Genomic DNA, 22546 nt, shown 5'->3' on the forward strand with positions numbered 1-22546 from the left:
AGGCTATTTAATATTGCTGGTAGCTTCAAAGAGGCAACTATTTACTATGAAATAATTTTAGCAGTTATCCTTGCAGCTGCTTGAAGACCTAATCTAGCACCTGATGTTACTCATTTACTGGGACAATCACCCTTACATTAATAAAGCTGGAATTGGCCTTTTATCTGTCCTAAGGCATCCTTTTATCAGAACTATCTTTTATGGAAAAATACAGCGTTCTTTTACTGACCTTCTAGCAGTTTTGATCAAAGGTACCATTGTATTTCACTGTGTGAGCAGGCTGCATAGTTTTACTTAGCTTCTGTCTGCCATCTTGTGAGCAGGTATGGGCAGCTTAGTGTGTTCAGGTACAAGTCACCTTACATGGCCGGGTACAGGTCACGCCTACAAATCCCAAATTATAGTCGCAGGTCCACTATTAGTTCAAGCAGTCCAAATCAGAGTTCAAAAGTCCAAATCAAATTCCAAGAGTATTCTTCACCAAATTATGCTGCATGCATGAACCTCTTGCCGTTGTTCGATGAGGTGGTCTTCGCCGTTCCACTAGTAGTCTGTTGGCTTGATGGTGCATAGTACAGCCACCCCCTTGTTCCATGGCTCTTCTGCAGCCACCTTCTTCATTATCGTGGTCATAATGCATTTTACAAGACAAAAACAATGTAACATAAGAACAGTGCAACAACAAACATTGCTATTCCCTGTACAATTTGTACAAAACAACATTTTGTTTGTGATATACATAAATGATCTGGAGGAAGGTATAGATGGTCTGATTAGCAAGTTTGCAGATGACACTAAGATTGGTGGAGTAGCAGATTGTGAAGGGGACTGTCAGAGAATGCAGCAGAATATAGATAGATTGGAGAGTTGGGCGGAGAAATGGCAGATGGAGTTCAATCCAGGCAAATGCGAGATGCATTTTGGAAGATCCAATTCAAGGCTGAACTATACGGTAAATGGAAAAGCCCTGGGGAAAATTGATGCACAGAGAGATCTGGGTGTTCAGTTCCATTGTACCCTGACGGTGGCAACGCAGGTCAATAGAGTGGTGAAGAAGGCATACGGCATGCTTTCATTCGTTGGACGGGGTATGGAGTACAAGAGTTGGCAGGTCATGTTACAGTTGTATAGGACTTTGGTTTGACCACATTTGGAATACTACATACAGTTCTGGTCGCCACTTTACCAAAAGGATGTGGATGCTTTGCAGAGGAGGTTCATCAGGATGTTGCCTGGTATGGAAGGCGCTAGCTGTGAAGAGAGGTTGAGTAGATTAGGATTATTTACATTAGAAAGATGGAGGTTGAGGGGGGACCTGATTGAGCTCTACAAAATCATGAGAGGTATAGACAGGGTGGATAGCAAGAAGCTTTTTCCCAGAGTGGGGGACTCAATTACTAGGGGTCACGATTTCAAGGTGAGAGGGGAAAAGTTTAAGGGAGATATGCGTGGAAAGTTCTTTACGTAGAGGGTGGTGGGTGCCTGGAATGCATTGCCAGCGGAGGTGGTAGAGGCGGGCACGATAGCGTCATATAAGATGTATCTAGACAGATACATGAATGGGCAGGGAGCAGAGGGATACAGATCCTTGGAAAATAGGTGACAGATTTAGATAGAGGATCTGGATCGGCGCAGGCTTGGTGGGCCGAAGAGCCTGTTCCTGTGCTGTAATTTTCTTTGTTCTTTTAGGAGCCTATCTGCTCCTGAAATTGCACGTTTGAGTCGTTCTGGCATCATCTGCAGGAGGGACGCTGTGTGGCATATGAATAGTCCCACATAGGCCAAGTAACATGACCCTGTCTAGGTTGGGAGTAGCCAGGCATAGACTCTGTGCCCACACACAGAAAGTAGGTGCCATTGTACGGGACGAATCAGGTAATAATCTCGGTGTACCATCGTTGCTGGAATGTACTGTTACTTGTGAGGTTCCTGAAGGTCAGGAGCTAGAGCTATCATGCATGAGGAGAGACGAGTTTAGGGATCCCATGGTCAGAAATGCCATGGTCATCAGTGCCCTGATGGGACCTGGAAGACGATATGTGGAAGTGTTGTAACTCTGGGTGCAGTTGCTAAATCCCATGGGTGTTCCTCCTCCTTGGTTTTCAATTCTCGTTAGGCAGATCAAGTCATCAGGTCTCCCTATCCCTGATGTGTTAGTCAATGTGATGAAGGGGGGTGGTTGTGAGGTTGTGTAGTTGGGTTGGTACCATATTGTAAAGGTGTTTAGGTTATACCCTACTGATTTCCATTGTGCCCTATCTTGGTCAGTATTTACTAAGTGCTTTCCAATATTGGTAGGATGCCCATCCCTATCTCCCTGTTTTGAGCTATTCTGTTTTAATACCCATTCGGCTAATTCTGAAGCATTGGAGGGGTTGGGTCACATTGGTATCCCTCCCTTAGAGTGTATGAGGACATGGGTGCAGACCCAGCAGTCGCATACACATGTGATAAATACAAAAATGTACTAACGTTCAAATTCCTCTTCTCCACTTGTCTATCAGTTTCTAATGGAATCAAAAGTAAGAGGAACCCACAGAGGATTACCATTTTCATACTCATGTTAATTTCAGCAATGTTCATAATTACAGTCTTTACCATGCAACCGCGTCACATACGTTTACATGTGACCTAATCTGTTCCGGTTGTTGTCCTGGGGTTGAGGATCCTGTTCCTGCTGTTTGTTGGTGCGCACTGATGAGGGTCCTCTAAAACCTGCGAGAGGGAGGGAGAGAGAGAGAGGGGGAGAGAGAGAGCATACCAGACTAGCAAACTGGACAGTAACCCCATTAACCATTATATACTCTTAGCTGTGTAGGATGTCTCCATTTACCAATTCCATTTTCATTAATAAGTGCGCTTCTGTTACCAGTTAATATTACCTCATGAGGTCCGTCCCACAGTGGGGACAAGACTCCCTTGCTTGGGATTATTTTTACGAGGACCTTTGATCCTGGGGCTGGCATTTCTGTTTGTCCTGGGTGTCCCTCAGACTCCCAGTCCTTGACAAGCTGCTGGTCTTGTGCCTGCCCATGAAGTATGTTGTAGGAGTGTTTATCCTGACCTGGGACAAAGACTCAGGAGGCAGGCAGGATTCAGGAAAGTGGAGGATGTTTATTCAAGCAGAAACCGTTTTATGCAGGGAGAGGACCAAAGGATCTTTCCTAAATCTGGCTTTGGAAGATACATCAATGACACACCCTCTGCTTTTACAAAGAAATACAGCATTTTTATACATTTTGTGTTAAAGTAATCAAATGCAGCATAGTCATCGCCCTTCCCCTTAATTCAAACACTCAATCCTGTGAGACACCTGATCAGTGATGGGCACTTCCATGAACAGCCCCAGGTTCCCATGATCTTATGGTATTAGCTAGACATAATAATCCCTAGGTCTTTGGATCTTACCATGCATCCTATTCATTCACATTCCAAAAGTTCAATGGCTATACTTCATCGGGTCTTTCTCAGACTTGTTTATCTGTAGGGACAGCTCAAACTCTATTACCCATTGTATTTTGGTGCTGTCTTTTATCACATTCAGTTACTGCTTTTATTTTCCCACTATCCCAGTTACATAATGTAAAAATAAAATGTCAGTTAGTTTTAACTAATTGTGATAAGGTTAACTTCTGTTATAAAGTTAATTATAAGTCTAATGTTATACAACTACTTCTACTGTCAGCATTTCAAAATTTATGGGTTGTGATCCATCTATCTTGTTCCAGGCATAAGAGAAGGTGTTTTCTAAGGCTAGTTAATCTTTACATCTCAGCATAATTTTTTTTTAAGGCTTGTATTATATTCTGGTTATGTATTGAAACCAACTTTTATGATTAGAGCATTTTTAGCTAGAGGCTATTTAATATTGCTGGTAGCTTCAAAGAGGCAACTATTTACTACGAAATAATTTTAGCAGTTATCCTTGCAGCTGCTTGAGGACCTAATCTAGCACCTGGGGCAATGAAGACAGTGGAAAATAAATGGCAGTAAAGAACATAATGAGCGTGCTAGTCGAAGGGAATGTGGTAAAGGGTAGGTAAATAGAATGTTACAGTAGAACCAGAGGCTGCCTGACCTGAATTTTAGTGGCATTTTCTTTTTTTTAAAATTCCTAGGATCAGTATTTTTGATGAGTACTTACCTTTTGTGTAATTGCGTCCATCTTTTAGTTTTAAAATTTCTGCAGTTCTTATTCTTATTATCACAATTTATATGTGTGTGCCTTTGTTTATATTTTATATATGTAGATATCACTTTTTTCTATGCATTTTGGTGCCTGTTTTTCAAAGAATAAAATAGGAACTGAGTACTGTCTGATTGATGACCTTTTTTGGCAGATGAACCAGATACTATATACAACACAAGCCAGGACCCTTTGTACATATGCTGTGTCATTGATTGCATATACTTCAAGGCATGAAGAGAGCCCTAGTCAACCTGAGGAGAACCTTTGCACGAACACATGGTACATGCAAACACAAAAACACACTTGCATGCATAGATATACATTGGTGTATAAACAACCACTGTGTTCAGACAGGCTGATCTTGAGTGCAGTTGTATTAATTTTACCCATGATAAAATCTTTGCAGTTTGTTCTTGCTGCAATTTACATCTCAGCAAGAAGGATATTCTTTCTCATTTTTGGAGGAGTCATTAAAGTAAGGCCCATCTTCCTTCTCCGGTATATAACCTTCCAGCAATATTCAAAGAGAAAGGATTTTCTTTGGTGCCTTAATATTTGCCCCTCTAAAAATTAATAAAAACAGATGCATTTGATCATTGTTACCTTGTATTTGTAGGTACGTTTGTGTTAGTTGGCTGCCACATTTTCTATATTGCAACAGTGATTGCACTTTTGAAGAAAAATACCTCATTGACTTCAGAATGCTTTGGGGTGTGAAGATGTGTGATAAATGCTTCCTGAATTACAAGTTCTTTCTTATGTTTCATGTATAGTTTGGTGTTTTGTTCTAGTATATACAAGATATCCATTCAGTTTGTTCATGTGCTATAATAATAATGTTTCTTCTTCTCTTTTGTAGGGTCCCTGATCACCAAGATATTGCTTTTGGAGCTTTACAACAAGGTTCCAATTGCCTAGACACACTGGGCCACTTTGCAGATGGTGTTGTGGGTGTCTATGAATGTCACAATGCAGGGGGTAACCAGGTGCGCAGTGTTTTCATTATTGCTATCTATGATTTAAGTTTCACTATGCAATGTATTAGATTGCTTAATTCCTGTGGTAAAGAGGATTGTCTTTACACAGGGCTGTCTTTCCAATTCATCTTAATCTGTGTTTATTGCCTTCCAGAGGACATTGAGTTGACCATTTAGTCGGGTATACAAAATTACATGTAGTCCCAGATTAGGTGGGGAACACCGATTTTATTCCCTGAAGGATGTTAATTAAACCAGTTGGGTTTTCATATTGTGACATCTTTCCCTGTCACTCCTTTGTGGTGCCTGCTCGCAAATCATTAGATTTAATTAATTCAATTTCCTAACTTGCTATGGTGAGCTTTTGATTTACCATACTTTTGGGTTGCAGATCCACTGTTGTGCAGGGGAGAAGAATATTCAGAGAAAGAAATATAATGTCAGTCTTGCAGTGAAACATGTTCAGTCCTCACCCTGTTTTCTTTCTGGATTTTTTTTGTCAGGAATGGGCATTAACAAAAGGCAAGTCAGTGAAACATATGGATTTGTGCCTTACTGTGGTAGACCGGGTGGCTGGTTCTCTCATAAAGTTGCAAGGTTGCAGAGACAATGACAGCAGACAGGTAGGTAAACAGTGTTATAATCACCTACTGTTACATCAGTGCTTGTTATTTAATCCTCAAACTTTTAATCATAGCATTATGAAAATTAGGAACTGTTTTACTGTTTCGAAACATCTATAGATTTCATACACAGCAATGCAAACAATCCCATTCTGAGAAGCTTACTTGTAAAGAGTTCCCTGGAAATTGTTAGTTCAGGCAGTTCATCCCTCACAAGTAAATAAAGTTTCCACTGAGTGAAACTATACTGGTTGTAGCAATCAATATCTAATTTTTACTTTGTTTCAAAAATATCCCTCTATTCCTCAATTGTTTGCTTATATTAATGAAAGAGATATCTATTGTCTCTACAATGCTCGTGATCAGTATAGAATTCAAGAGAAACCTTGTTAGCCAGAAAGTGGTGAAAATGTGGAACTTGTTAACACAAGTAACTGAGATGTTAAGCACAGATTCAAGGGAAAGCCAAATAGACAAGGAGTAACAAATACATTAATTTTATGTGGTTTGATGAACACATGAGTGGGAGGAGACTTCTGTGGAGCATAAACATTACTGTATGTGGCCAAATGGTCTGTTTGTGTGGTAAATACCTTGTAACTTTGAGCTGAATTCATAATGTACTTTTCATGATAACTAAGTCCTGTTTCATTTTTTTACAGAAATGGGAACAAATTGAGAATAACTCAAAACTAAGGCACGTGGGCAGCAATCTTTGTCTTGACAGTAGGAACAGCCGGAGTGGCGGGCTCACTGTTGAAGTCTGCAATCCAACCCTTTCACAACAGTGGAAATTCACACTTAATTTACAGCAGTAATAGATATGGACCATTACATTTTGGAACTTTCAATGTGGACAATATTTAAATTGGTAAATCAAGTTTGCATTCAACCATATACCTCGATTTTTGAAAGAGTTCCATATTACATCTTTCTTTGAATTAATGTATCGAGTGTCTAAACTTTTTGGTTTCGGTTACTCTCTATCTCTATATTATTTCTTTTCAATTAGCAAAGTCCTTCCCTCCTGATCTTTATTAGTACGGTACACATATTTTCATCACAGCAAGAATCATTTTAGTCCTTCTGTTGTGGAAGTTTCCCAAATAACAATTTCTGTTCTATAGGAAATGCACTGCACTGATAATGAAGGCTGCTTATGAGCACATCAAACATTTGCGCCTCTAAAGAAGGTGGTGTCCAGCTCTGTACTGTTTCAAAATTCACATTAGTTTTTTTATGATTAATTTTTGTATCAACTATTGTCCAAATGCAAAGCTACTGTGTCTTTATCTGATGTTCAGTTTTTGCTGCAGTGTGCAGATACCATAACTGTAATTCAGCGTATGAGTTTTGTAAGCCGTGAAGAATTGATTAAAAAAAAAGGCAAAAAAGATGTTGGAAAGTGAAATGATATCCAAAAAAAAGTCACGTGCTGTTCTTGCATTTTATATCTATGTTACATTCATCTATATCTCAGCACTTTTCTTATTTCTTTCTGTGCCCGGGGTAGGTGGGTGTGGGTGATGTGTAACCCTGTAATTGTAAGGCACAAACACTTACTAAATGTTATTTAATGGATCAAAGTCAGTTGACAATTCAAAGATATTTTATATTTATTATGTAAGTAGCTGTATTGAGACTGTAATGCACCAACATCATTCCTTTCATCTGTGATTCCAGCTTGCACTTTCTGTAAAATCCTCCAGTAATTTACCAGCTAGCTTTTTCTACATTGATTTTTCTTTTCAAAGTGGTGTCGAACACGTGCCTTCTTAGTCCAGGTTAATTAACAACAAAAATATAATTCCTAGGTGATCACAGTGTACCCATGCAATGGCAGTATTTCTATATATTTACATTTGTCATTTGAAGGTTTAAGGGAATTTTTTTCAAATCGATCGCTCAGTGAACTGAAAGCAGTAGGAAACTTAAACCATGTTCCTCCACCTTCCAAACTCACTTCTGCTAACAGCTATCAATATCTTAGTATCAATTTTCTGTAAAGTCTTACTTCATTTATTTATTTAGTTTATCAAATTGATGACTGTCAGGTTACACTATGTTGAGATTTAATGAGCACAATACAATAAAAATGTCTGGCACTACCAGAATATGAAAGGTTGATTAAAATGAGAAACATCTGTCTTTCTCGTCTCTCCAAACCTACTCGCCCGTGCCCCTCTCCAGCTATATCTGTTACTTTATTGCTGTTTCCCTATCTTGCCTCAATCTCTGCTTCTTTTACTGTTCCATGTCTTTGTGCTAATGGACAGACAATGATTTTATTACCAACTTTAAAAGCATAAACTGTACGTGTGAAACATCCAAGTTCTTCTTGGAAAGAAAAATTTTACTGCTGCTGAACATGGGGTTTGATGTTAGTTTTCAAATAAAATGTTTACATGCCACAGTGTGCCAAAGTTCATTGTAGTAGAAAAGCATCATCCTTTTCATTTATAATTAATAATCTTAACATTTTAAATACAGTATTTCCTTCTAATGAGAAAAGCCCCATTATTAAAAAGCCTTTGCAACACCCAAAATGCAAAGGAGCTTGTTGGGAAACCTAAATAAGTGTTTATCTTCAAATAACATCAAACTTGCTTTTGCTTAGAAGTAACATGTGACTATTGATTTTTTTTTTCCAGTGTAAGACTAATTTCTTTTCTCAATTCCCAGTTCTTAAGAATAACTTTTGTAAAGAGTAATATTAGTGTTGTGTGCAACTATGTCACTGTGGAGTGTTTGAATGATGCCAAGTGTCATCAATTCATAAAATGACTCTCCCCACATTTTTCTCACTAATCTACAAAGCATGATCTTACTCATACTTTTTATAGATGTGATGGAAAGCATCGTTGAAATTGAATTAATTTTAATAAACTTTATACCTTCAAATTCCAATTTTTCATGTTTTTGTATAAAATTAATACATTTTAAAACACAGGAATAACTTGCACTTCTAGTCCTTGGGACATCCCAGGTTTGTGAATGACCTCTCACATCTAAAGTACTTTTGAAGTGTAATTATTGTTTTAATGTAGAAAACGTAGTGTTTGCACACAGAAGTTCTCCAAATGATTTTTTGATAATGATAACATTTGATGTTGGTTGAGAGATAAATATCGGCCAATGGAGAAGAAATTCCATGCTTCTTAAATAATGTTATCTTACATAAAAGATGACACTACTGACAGTCCAGTGCTCCCTTAGTATTGCAGTTGTCACCTGTAGATTTTGTACTCAAGAATCTAAGGATGGGCCTTAAACTCTGGTGATTATTGTCCAGAGAGCCAAGGCTCACTCATGTATTTGAATTCTTGACGTTAGATTTATTTTTCATAATAAATGTGTGTGTAAACTGTTCCTAATAAAATATTTAGCAGTGATGAATCTCCAGTAGCTGTTTCTTGCCCCTTACAGGTCTTGCACTTTTCAGCTGTGTAAAGAATCCTATTTGTGACTAACATTATTCTCTTTTGCATTACATCCATCTATTCATTCAGCCATCTCTGCATGTCTTCATGCCTTAGAAAATAATCTACTGGTTGCCTTTTCTTCATGATATTCAGTAGTAGTCCTTACTCTTTCACTATCAGACACTAATCCCCATTAAAATAAGCAAATCAACTATCAACTTTGTATTTCAGCTTATCTGTTGGTGCATTCTAACTATATATAAGCACCTTTCCTAGTACAGCTAGTTCAGATGTGTTATAACCAAATTCAAGCTGTTGAAGTGACACCACTGATATAGCTACTTCATAAAAAAAAAACGAGACTAAGTATCAACAGAACAGTAGCCTATAATAGTACTGAATATACTGTAACTATCCTGTTGCCATTGGCATCCTCATACTGAGTGAGAACTATTAGAGACGTAAAGATCAGGGCCCATACTGGTACTAAAGTACCATTTTTTTGACCCCATCAGAAATATTATGCAAGTGTGCTATACTTTCCTTACATGATGATATATGATTTAATAAGATATTTTACTCACTTTATTAACCAGTGAAGGACATACAGCATGTACAATTTTCCAGGATCACTTTATTGTAAATCATAACATACATCTTTATATTTTAAATACAACATTTTTAATATACAGGGCACTTTTGAGACACACATTGCTTGATGAAAATAAAAAAAAACAGAACATGGACCCCACATGAAAGCGGACAGTAACTCTGCATGCTGTGTCCAAATCAGATTTAGAATTGCACAATACCCTTCATCTCTTTTATAATTATACAGTTCATTTATGGATACATTCCACTCTAGTGTCAAATCATCCTACTGTAAAGCTTGCAAGACACTTGTAGAAATATTTCTTCAAGGTAACGCATCCATTGTATCAGCACAATTGCACATCCTATCATCATAATCCTGATGCATCTAACTGCTTTGCCGAGCTGACCAACTGAGCTTCGACAATCCTAACACCAAAAAGGTGTATCTTATTTTGTTGTAAACTACCTCCATGTAGTGTCCTAGGAATTTAGCATTCTAAGCAACAACTTCTAATTCTTTGCAGTGATTAAGAACAGTGAATAAACAATTTGATTGGTGCAGCATCCAGTAAATGCAGTACATCCCACAGACTGAATTCAGAACGTGATATAATAGCTAGTTCAATGTAAACATTCAGAATGCATAATAAGTCTTTGTTATAAATATCTATACAGGGCTTTTAGATTGCACAATGAGTGTGAATTTAGGTGCTGGTGTATTATGGAACAATAATGAAAGTGTAAATTATGAATAATTAGTCATTAAGTTTTTTACTTTTGCAAAAAGAAAATTACAAGATTCCTTGCAATGATGTTACTTTCCCACAGGTGTACAATTTGAATATAAAAAGTGTACATTTTACCTCTCCATGTATATAAAAATGCCATATTTAGACCACAATTTAAAGATTATGCAGTTGTTCCAGTTGTGTTCAAGTTGAACACTATTCATTCAATTTTGCAGATGTACTTACTTCAAAAAGTAAGTGACATTTGGATTTTCAAGGTTGTTTTGAATGGCAATACCAGTCTCTAGATTCCTTGCAAATAGTGTGTTGTGGTCTTCAGTTGGCCTGACTGCTCCATGGCAGAACTGGGAGTTAAAGAATGTACTTGCTGCAAATTCCAAGGAAAAGCTGGACAGTGAGAATATTTTTTAATGGTTACAATAAGAGTGAGAGATGTAGTTTAGCCCTGTGAATGCAGTGCAACAATTTTGACCTTGGCACCTGTGCTGCCAGTGTTATTATTCCAAGGGCAGATGTTCCTCAATTCCAAGCAACTCTTTGACCAGTCTTTCACCAAATTGTACCCGTGTGTAGCGCCTGACAAGATATGCTTCTGACATCTTGTACAAGATGTATGAATTATTGACAGCAATACTGAGAACAAACCAGAACACTTGCTGCCAGGTCTTGTTAGCTTTGTGGGATATAAAGTACCTATGAAGAGAACAAACCCGATTACTAAAACATATGCATGTATTTAAACGTGTGTATACATAAAGAAAACTGCTCCCATTGGCAGGAAGCTCTGCAGCCTAAAAACATGGATTTGAGATGATTTTTTTAAAAATGCGGAAGATTAGAATTTGTTCAATAGTGAGATGTTGTGCTGTAGTGGGGCAGAACTGAAGGAATCGATTAAAAAGTTGAAAGCTACTGCTGTGCCCATTCTGCCTTGGAATAACATTCTATTGTTTCGACTGATGAATTTGGCTGAATAGGAGCTCTTGGTAATTTTCTCATCAGTATCCATAAATAAGGTGGTTTTAACACACTCAGCTTGCTATAGTTTACTGGGGCTAATTGAGCCAATACCTGAATGCATTATATCTCCTTTAAACAAAGGGGTGATTCACAAACTCTTAAGATGGACAGTCACAAAAAGAGATTGCATAAATGACTGTCAGTTTGGTTAAAATAAGTCTTAAAGAGAGTCCCTAAAGGACAAGGAGATAGAGGAGGCAGTTGGTGTTTTGTGCAATGATGCTAATGGCATGGCCAATGATAAAGCAATTTAGGATTCAGAAATTGAGTTGGTTCAGTGGTTTGCCTTTTGAGTTTAAATCCCTGCAAAGTGAACTCAAAACATTAACTGTTTCTTTCTCCAGGGATACTTCCATGCCCACCGAGTTTGTTCACTTGTTTTTATTTCTGATTTCTAGCATCCATATCATTTTGTTTTGATTTGGGGCTCTCAAGATTACCCAAAGCAAATGTTCTGTTATTTATTTCATTACTGTTTGTGGTACCTTCCTGTGTGCAAAATTGGCTACCATATTTCCCACATTGTAACAGTGACTGCACTTAAAAAGGATCTCAGTGGCTAGAAGATACCTTGTAAAATGTATGATAGATATGCATATTGTTGTATAACATCATATTTTTAAATCTGATAATACATCCTGTTCAGACCACTGCAGACTAGGAAATGGCTCCATAAAAAGGTCAAAATGAAGCAAAAACAAAGTACTGGCAAAACTCAGCAGCTCAGGCAGTGTGTGTGGGAAGCCAGAAAAAAGTTAATGTTGAATTCAGTTCTGAAGAAGAGTTATCAGACTCAAAATGTTAACTGTTTTGGGTCCATAAAAAGGTAACTGGATCTTATATTCGATAAGCTGGATAGTAAACACAGATGTTTGAGGTCAAACTGGCTTCATCAGTTTTCACTGCTAAATGTAGCCCTTTCATTCCGGTCCCTCTTATTTGTGAAAAAAAAAATCAAGGACAAGAAATAGATTTGAGATTTGGAGGACTAATATCAGGTCCTCGAAACTGGGAAGGAAAGGTTATCATTCGATATATGTAGTTGTGCAGTTTCTAAGACAGATCATTTTCTAGTTATGTCAGTTTAATCTTGTATTCAATTAGCATAATAATTGGGATAATATAGAGAGCGTCAAGACTAAAAGCACAAGATTCCTTATTAAATCCAGATATCATTTTACAGAAAACACTTGATAACAATTCACCAGAAAATGCTTGGAACAAGCAGCTCTAATCTCAGGCCATATAAATTAGGAACTCAAGATTCATTTGGGTTTGCAAGAGAAATGGAGGAAAACTTATTACAACCCTTGCAAGCTTTTCAAGAATTGGATCAATCACAACATGTGTTCCAATTCCTCTCCACATTGCCCAGCAATACTCTCAAAGTATCCTTCAAGCATTTGGCTATGTGCGGTCAGCAAGCCAACACCCTAGTTGTTTCTTGCTATGTTTTGCACCTTTTCAAATAAAGATCCCAAATAAAGTAACTTATTAAATACAACAATTCAGGTGCCAAAAGTAGGTATATATGTTTTAACGCCGTAAGTAAATCATTATTCTTGGATCCATTAAATCCAATTAAAGTTCCTACATAGTTATAAAAATGTAGATTTTCACCAAAACTTAAGTCCATATTCAGCTACCAAATAAAAAGGAGAGTTCAAACTCACTTGCTGTACTTATCATCATATTTGCAGATATAGCCAAGGTGAGCAGCAAAAGCTTCTACTGCTAAAGGACAGCGAATCTCTCCACTCTTCCTTCTAATTATGACACCTATAGGAACAAAAAGATTTGATCAAGCAACTGTAGTATCTAAAAATATTGAAAAATTTCCATTGATCAGGACATTAAAAATTAGACTTTAAGTCTTGAAAATGTGATTGCCTTTTAGTTAACACAAACCAAGCACAGCATTGATATCCAAATGCATAACATTTGTCTTTGCTCGAATAGACCCACATCTGTTTTTGATTTAAATTCAACACAAGTTGCAACAAGCTTCTTCCCTAGAGATTTCACTTGGGAGACACATCTGAAGCAAGCAGTCTTCTTTAAATAACTAACAGATATTGTAAGCTGAAGAGAAAAATGTAGGTTATAGAAACTGTAATATCAATTACTGCCCTAGATTTCTGACTCCCAGAAAAGGACCTGAGTAAAGAATCCCCTAATTAATCTTTCCTTGTATCTCGACATTTCATTGAGCCAAACCTCTGCACAATCCATATTGACCAGCTTCTACTTGATCCATTCTTATTTATCTCAAAAACCGAGAGAATCACTCGCAATGGTTTATCCTGCTCCCACAACACTAACTGGAGGTGCCCCAAGGGTCTGTCATTTGTTCATCTATTGCTGTCATCAGCTTCCCAGAAGGTCGAACTCCATGAATCACTCAGCCTATCCTGTACTGCTCTTGAGCATTCCGTCTGCGTACAGTCCATTATATCCATTTTTTCCTCTGCTTCGTCCTCTCATGTTCTCCATCGATCTCCTTTCTGTAATTGTTTAATGATGTGATTGAGGTATTGTATCTTCTTTGTTATTACACCAATTTCTTCTTACTGCAGCCATTGAGTACTTTTTCAAGTCTTTTTAAGGTAGGTTATGCTTGTCACTGTGTTCACGTCTGAAAAGCATTCAGCTTTTCAATAGTGTTTGTTTATTGTCCATGTTTCTAAAGCGTAGATAATAAAATGACCAAATGCAGCGCTTCATCAGTTTTTTCCTAAGAATCAGGTTCAGTTCCTTTGATATTACGACCTTCATTCCAACAAAGCTGACCCTTCAAACCTCAATCACATTTCTCATTGGCTGTGATAATGAAAGATAGCGACCTGTTCACTTGCTCTAAAATGTTATCCATTTACTACAGTTTCACAGATTAGGTTGCTGCTCATCATCATTGGTTAATAGTGAATGTGGAGCAAACTCAGACAATATTCCTCAATTAGTTACAATTGACTTCCTCTTCTGATGATGTAATTAATGTGTCATTTGCGCATCTCAAATTGCTGTGTTTCAACCTCTCAGCATTGCAACCAGGTAGATCTTATGCCTCTGAAGATAGCTTCAGTATACAGGTTGAATGTTTTTATGGACATAATTCTCTGATACACTCCGATTGATTTGCCAAACCTGTTGATTCCATACAGATTCAGAGTTATCCCTTAATTATTTGTTAATATCTAGTATTTCTAAGCATTCCATCTATGCATGACCTGTTTCCTAATCCACACACTGCCCCTCAGCAACAGCATTTGAAACACAGTATTAATTTTCACATGTACACTGACAACACCTAGCTCTACCTATCACAATTGTTGACTCTCTACTGATACTAAGTAATCAAACATTTTACCCAACATCCAGTACTGGATGAGCAGAAATGTTGTTATCTAATTAAGTACCAGCAAGACTGAAACCATTGTAATCAATCTTAAATCAAAATACCATTCTCTAGCTACTGATTCCATCTCATTCCCTGGCTACAGTCTGAGGTTTAAGTAGTCTTTTTGCAACTTTGGCGTTATTTTTGACCCAAAACTGATCCAAGACCACCTACTGCCACTTCTATAATAATGCCTAATTTTGAATCTGTCTCAGCTCACGTGCTGCTGAAAGTCTCATTCCTGCCATCATTACCTCAATTTCCGAGTATACCAAACTAGACTCCCAAATCCTACCCTCTATATGCTTGAGCCTATCGAAGACTCTGATCGTAACTTAACAAGTCTCTTACCCTTGTTCTTTCTTGCCTAAATTGGCTTCCAGTTAAGTAATATTCTTACTTTAAAACAGTTTTCAAATCCCTCTATGCCTAGTCCCTCCTTATCTGTTACACCCTCCAGCCTCACAACCTTGCAAAATATTTGCACTCTGCTCCTGGACTTGCAGTTGTAAAAAAATTGTTTCTTTCTCAACCTTGCCTCATCCTCTTAACATATTGAAATCTTTGATTAAATCACCTCAAGACTTTTTAAATTTGTGGGAATACCTTGTTTGTATAATCTTTGCTGCAAATCCTGTACGACTTCCAAGGACAATATATCCTTCTTAAAAACAGATGGCCAGAACTGCTCTCTGTTCTTTAGTTGTGATCTAACCAAGGCTTTATATAACTAATATCATTACTACCACCTGTGCTAATTCTCTAGCTATTCTGCACTGTATCAATTACCTATGCTATAGTATATGGGGCATGATGAACAGGGTGAATGAAATATGAAGTGAAAATAACTCAAAAGTTCTGGATGTTATAGCCACAATCAGCTTTTGTTTTTAAAAAAAAAAGATTTCCCTATAACGTTGTAGAACTTGCACTCCAAGAAGTCAGTTGATGAGAGTACAGACACCACTTGTGACCAGGCTATCTAAAAATGTAGTCCATAAAGTGCCAAATTCATTTTAAAAATCCCTAGTTAAGGGGATAAATATTTAATGAGCACTTGCCTTCTTTAAATGGAGAGTAAGCATTTGTGAGAAAGTAGAACTGCCCTTTGTTGGACCAGCTTATTAGGGACATGTTTCCTTTCATTCTCACCCTGTACTGGCCCCGAGCCTGTGGAATCTCAGGGTTCACTAGCATCGACTGTGGTAGTCCTGTACAGTCACTCTTCCTGGAGCTGAGAAGTCCACAACAATAAATACCTGTGAGAAGCAATACCATTTTGAATTTAAAACACCACTTAATAAAATGGACCAGTTATTGAAGATCTCTGTTCATAGAAAGCACACTTTATTGACAAACCCAAAAGCCCAGTTAAAACTATTGATGTTGTACAAACATAACTGCAAAAGCCAATGGATATTCTTGTGATGAGAGCGTATCTCATCAACAATACTAAAAACACACATGATAACACGCACACAATAAAGTATGAAAAACTAACTTGGAGAATTAAAAGGGGACATGGTCCGTATGAAAAATAAATTTATTTCTATAAAACAGTATCTTTGGGGACTTGATTGAGGAAAAGTAAGGGAAAATACTCAAAATTAGGATAAGTTTGTCCTAAGTAGTAAGCAATATTTATTTATTCATACAGGAAAGGAGAGATGGGAATAGGTATTGACAAGTCCATAGGTTTAATAAAGCAACTTTATGGAAAACTGGCCTGGCATCACCTATGGCAGAGAAAAATAGAGTCAATGTTTTGAGTAGAATAGGACTCTTCTTCAAAGCTGAGTTTATAAGTAATTAGCAAAAAAAAATTCTTACAAATTGAAATCTTCCATTGTGTCCCTGATTTATCCCACTCTACACAAGCACAGAGCTTCAGACATCCAGATTAAATGTATATCTTGGAGAATAAGGTTAGAATATTATCATGTTAACGCAATGGAGCACACTGACCAAACTCTCATTGGTCACAAGCAGATTGTAAAGTGATTAAATTCATATCACATTGTCATATAAATTAGGTGACATTAGATGACAATGGGTAGAAATGATTACTGCTGTCAGCTGCAGATTAATGGATGACTCTTTGCAGTAATTTACCCCTTGGATTCAATTAAGTGTTTCCACCACCTTGAGTTTCACTTCATGGTTTTTACCGCCCTGACTCTACAATAAGTTAATAACATTGACAACTCACCTCATTCAGAAGTGCATTCAACTCTCAGAGTGAAGGCAACATCCAGTACAAGTCAAACACAAATTGACAGACAAAGTCATTTTGCAGAAAGCACTGGCCTAGGTGGTCTCAGGATACTGCAACTAGTGTCAATAATCTGCCTTTGGAGGGAACAGGCAGGAGAAATGAAACCAAACAAACATTCAGCAATGCTCCCACTCGCAAGTCCTGTGTCATGAATTTGCTGGTAAACAGGGGTGTGGATGTCACAAGATGACATGATCAAATAAGTTAGCAGCATGGTGGTGGTCAGAAACAATTCTGAAGGACAGAATTAATTTGTTTTTAGAGAGGCAGGTTAATCAAGGACAGTTAGCATAGCTTTATTGAGGAGAGGTCATGTCTGACCAACTTGATTGAATTTTTCAAAGTAGTACCCAAGTGTGCAGATGAAGGCAAAGCTCTTGATGCAGTCTATTTTGACTTTAGCAAAGCTTTTGATAAGATCCCACATGGGAACTGATCACAAAGATAACAGCCCATGGGATCGGAGGAAATTTGACAAACTTGATCCACAATTGGCTGAGTGGTAGGAAGCAGAAGGTGATAGTTGAGGAGTGATTTTCTGACTGGAAGTCTGTGTCCAGTGGAGTCCCACAGGGGTCAGTGTTGGGGCCCTTGTGGTTTATATAAATGATTTAGACTTGAATGTAGGAAGGTTGATCAGTAATTTGCAGATGATACTAAAATTGGTGAGGTGGTAAATAGTGAGGAGGATTACCTTTGTCTACAAGATGATATCGATGGGCTGGTCAAATAGCTGATCAGTGGCAAATGGAATTCAATCTGGATAAATGACCGATAATGCACTTGGGCAGGACAAACAAAGCAAGGGATTATAAGCAGTAGGACCCTGGGAAGCACAGAGAATCAGAGGTATACCATTAGAGCATGTACACAGTCCCTTAAGGTATCAGGCAAGTGGATGAAGTGACATAGTGTACTTGCTTTTATTAACAAATACATTGAGTTTAAGTGTTGGAACTGTATAAAACATTGGTTAGATCACAGCTACAGAATTGTGCACATTCTGGATTTTACATCATAATGAGGGATGAGACTACACTGGAAAGGTGTAGAGAGGATTTACAAGGATGGAACTAGGGATGGAGATTTTCAGTTATGAAATAGTCTGGATAGAGCGAGGTTGTTTACCTTACAGCAGAGGAATTTGAGAGGGGACATGAATGAGATATTTAAAATTATGAGAAACACAGATAGGGTAGACGGGAAGAAACTTTTATCCTTGCTGGAGGGATCAATGACCTGAGGCACAGATTTAAGATAAGGGGCAGAAGGACATGAGGGAAAAAGGTTTTCATCCAGCTGGTGCTGGTGGGAATCTGGAACTGTCTGTAAAGGTGGTAGGGGCAGAATCCCTCAATGTTCAAGTCGTATTTAGATGCGCACTTTGAGTCCAAGGTATTAGAATTAGATTTCACTGTCACATGTACTCATGTATAGGAATACAGAAGGACAGTGAAAAGTATTCAAAGTCACCATTCTCTGGCGCCGTCTTGGTTACAAAAACCAGAATTTTAAAAATAATTTTAAAAAGGAGCCAAAAGGAAAAATATCCAGATCTAAAAGAAAGAAAAATGTATGATGGCTGTGTGTCAAGAGTTGGAAAATAGGATTAGAATACTTATGTCACCGTTTTTGACTGGCGTGGACATGGACAGAAGGGTCTTTTATTGTGCTGTGTATCTTTATTACACAATAGGCAAGGTATCAGTGACCATGAAGTGCCAGCACAACAAGTTAACACGTTCTAAAAGCATTGCAGCAGGAAAGTGAAACAAGATAAAACTGGGTGAGGAAAGGTAATCTTAATTTCCAAACTCAAGGCATCATATATTTCTCACAATATTTATCAAAACAACTATCATTAGGGACTGAACATGAACAAAAAAAAAATTCCAAGGTCACTCAATTCTAGCAACAATTAAAAAGCTAAATTGTATGTTCACTGAAGCAAGCCTTTTAATATTCTCAAAGTTATCTTTCTTCACACATTTATTCCAAATATTATATAGTTATTCCTGTATCATCTACAGTATTTCACATCTTAACTACAAACCTTTTTTCTCAAACTCTTCAAAAAGATTTAGGCTAGTTATGCTGGGTCCAGTATATATGATGTAGTTTTTTCCAGCCAAATTCTGACAAAGACTTTTAGCCACAAGACTGTGGAGTTGTGGCCTGTTCTTCAATGTATCCAGTCCATCTGAGGCTGTTCCTTCCTTCAAATTAACATAAACCTAAATGAAAAGGACAACAAAAAGACAGAACATTTAATATATTTGTTCTCAAAATAGCATTGTTTGAAGGCTTTTATTCATTTTTGTTGCAATAAGAAATTCTACTTAGTTATTCACAAAATATGCACCACCTCTGCCTCTTCCATTTGTCAATACAGATTATCGTAACATCCACCAACTTCTTATTAATACAGTCTGTTGAGTGCAAAAAGGACTTTCGTGCGCTGTTCTGGGTTACACTGCACTTCATTCATGTTTCTATTTTAAACAAGAATGCTCAATCCTGACATTTTGTTTCACTATCCTCTGTGGTCATTCATGTGGAAGGAATGGTCTTACCCTCTATGCTGCAAACTGCAGTTGCCTGGTACCCATTTTGGGAGTAATGAACATTGGATGCTCCCATTCCTCCCTAACATTCGAGGAATTAACTGCAAAATTTTATTTTTTTTTGCTTTGGTCTCCCCATTGTCACTGATCCTACAGATTGTGCTCGAGTCACGGGAGACAAAACAAAAATGGATTAATTTAACGACTGGTTGCAGCAATTTGGGGAAGGAGATAGGGGAAACAACAAAGCATTTCAAAAAAATAAGTGATTGAGATAAAGTAGTGAGAAAGAAAGACACTTGCATGGCAAGGGACTTCAATAACCAAAGGTCACAGATTTTAGGTAATCGCCAAAGAATCAGGGGAGAGGAGGAGTCTATTTTTATTAACGCTTTAAAATGATAATCATCTGGAATGCATTTTCTGAAAAGGTGGTGGAAATAGATTCAAAGTGGCTTGCAAAAGTGAATTAGATAAATACTTGAAAATTTGCAGTGCAGGTGGGCAGGGGAGTAAAAATAAGAGACACGCAGTAGTTCTTTCAATTAGCTGGTGTAGGCATGGCAGACCAGCCTCTAGTACAGTTCTATGGAAGCTAGACAATGACTTCACAATCATAGCATGAGTGTTAAAAACTGGCAGTACTATTTAAGGGAATGCAGATGTACATTAACAGCAGCCTTCTGTTTGTTGAGTCAGAATTATTTTACATTGGAAACTAGAAAGGGAACAATTCACATTCTTTAAAGTTTAGAAACCTTTTATTTATTACCACCTGTCACAGATTAAAGCATGATCTTATGAGGGATGACAAGTTCATAGAAAACAAGTCAAATAGTACCTCAGTAAGCCACTTAAGTGACCAATCTTTTGACAGATGGGATTTTACATAGGTTTAACATTGGTGTGAAGCAGGAGCTGTCAGGATCAATGCTGAATGTGCGTCTTGGAAAGCATGAGCGAACTTCTGACATAATTCTTAAATAAAAGCAGGAAGTTTTCCTGCACTTGGCAACAACAATTACTATGAGGCTGGAAATCTGAAATGCATACTGTCACTGCACCATTTTAGGCTCCAACTCCTAATTCAGGCTATAATTACATTACAAAATCAAAAATTGTAGTAATAAAGAATGAATAACAGACAACTGTATCAGCTGAATAGATCAGTTCACACAGCAAATTTTACATAGCAAAATTTAGCATGAGCGTGTTTGCAAATCAGCCTGACTGTAAAAGATACAGTAAATAGATGTGAAGCTGGAAAAGCATAACAGGTCAGACAGCATTGAATGAGCAGGAAAGTCGACATTTCACGCTGAAACCCTTCGTCAGGACTGGGGAGGCCAGAAGTAAATAGAGTGAGTGGGTGGGGCTGGGGGAAAGGTAAGTGGGATGGTGATAGGTGGATGGCATGTAGGGGGTTATTGTGATTGGTCAGTGGGAAGGGGAGTGGATAGGTGTGTAGGAAGATGGACAGGTTAGGTCAAGTCAGGGAGGTGAGGTGGGAGGGTGGAATTTTGAAGGGGGTGTAGTCAATATTGAAGCCAACGGGCTGTAAGCTTCCACAGCGAAATATCAGGTTGTTCCTCCAGTTTACGTTTGGCCTCACTGACAGTGACAGTGGAGGAGGCCAAGATGGACATGTCACCAGCAGAACAAGCAGGGAAATTAAAATGAATGGCAACTGGAAGGTTGGGTGGGTTGGTGCGTACAGAGCAGAGATGGTCCACAAACCGTTCCAAGTCTGCATTTGGTCTATAGTGGAGACCACATCAGGTGCAATGGATACAATAGATGAGGTTGGATGAAGTGCAGATGAATCTTTCCCAGATCTGGAAAGATTGTTTGGTGCCTTGGACAGAGGTGAGGTGGAAGGTGTCGGGGCAGGTGTTGCATCACTTGCAATTGCAGGGAAAGGTACCGGGTATGGTGGGGAGTATAGAGCTGAAAAGGGAATCACAGAATGAACGGTCCCTGCAGGAAGTGGACGAGGTGGGGAGGGAAATATCTTTTTGTTGGTGGGGTCTGATTGGGGGTGGTGGAAATGCCAGAGGATGATGCGTTGGATCCAAAGATATGTGGGGTGGTACGTGAGGAGTACGGGGACTCTATCCTTATTGTTGTTGGGGGAGGGTGTTTGAGGGCAGAAGTGCAGGAAATGGAGGAGATGTGGTTGAGGGCATCCTTAAGTACAGAGGAAGGAAAACTTTGGTCTGGGATATCCTAGAAGCAGATGCAGCAGAAGCAGTGGAATAACATTTTTACAGGAGGGTGGAGGAGAGGAAGTGTAGTCGGGTGGGTTTGAAATGGATGTCAGTGGGGAATTGGTTTCCAGAGATGGAGACAGAGAGGAGAGATTCAGGAAGGGGAGGACGGTGTCAGAAATGGTCCAGGTGATTTTGAGAGTGGAGTGGAAGGTATTGGCGAAGTTGATGAACTGTTCGAGCTCCTCGCAGGAGCACAAGGCAGTACTGATGCAGTCATCAATATAGCAGAGAAAGAGATAAGGGATGGTACCGGTGTAGCTGTAGAAAAGGGACTGTTCCACAAATCCACAAAGAGGCAGGCATAGCACGGGCTCATGCAGGTGCCCACGGCTACCCCTTTGGTTTGTAGGAAGCAGGAGGAATCAAAGGAAAAATTGTTGAGGGTTAGGATCAGTTCTGGCAAGCAAATTAATGTGTCAATGATGGAGGACTGGTTGGGCCTAGAGGAGAGGAGAGGAAGAAGCAG

At 38.4% G+C, this 22546-nt stretch overlaps 2 protein-coding genes across 2 annotated transcripts in view; one reads left to right on the plus strand and one right to left on the minus strand.

Annotated features, from left to right (window-relative positions):
- The window catches only part of galnt2 (UDP-N-acetyl-alpha-D-galactosamine:polypeptide N-acetylgalactosaminyltransferase 2), a gene marked incomplete at its 5' end in the record, with an annotated part of 40496 nt that extends 31315 nt beyond the window's left edge, over positions 1 to 9181 (plus strand). The window contains 3 exons of the mRNA XM_048597081.1: positions 5049 to 5175; positions 5670 to 5789; positions 6452 to 9181. Of these exons, the coding sequence (XP_048453038.1) occupies positions 5049 to 5175; positions 5670 to 5789; positions 6452 to 6607 (403 nt within the window). The remainder of the gene's footprint in view (positions 1 to 5048; positions 5176 to 5669; positions 5790 to 6451) is intronic.
- A 644-nt stretch (positions 9182 to 9825) lies between these two features.
- The window catches only part of pgbd5 (piggyBac transposable element derived 5), a 62637-nt gene continuing 49916 nt past the window's right edge, over positions 9826 to 22546 (minus strand). The window contains exons 4-7 of the mRNA XM_020514881.2: positions 19300 to 19480; positions 16033 to 16230; positions 13248 to 13353; positions 9826 to 11247 (exon numbers count right to left, since the gene is read on the minus strand). Of these exons, the coding sequence (XP_020370470.1) occupies positions 11052 to 11247; positions 13248 to 13353; positions 16033 to 16230; positions 19300 to 19480 (681 nt within the window). The 3' untranslated portion in view covers positions 9826 to 11051. The remainder of the gene's footprint in view (positions 11248 to 13247; positions 13354 to 16032; positions 16231 to 19299; positions 19481 to 22546) is intronic.

This window comes from Rhincodon typus, chromosome 5, assembly GCF_021869965.1.
Source record: "Rhincodon typus isolate 14 chromosome 5, sRhiTyp1.1, whole genome shotgun sequence".
NCBI lineage: Eukaryota > Metazoa > Chordata > Chondrichthyes > Orectolobiformes > Rhincodontidae > Rhincodon > Rhincodon typus.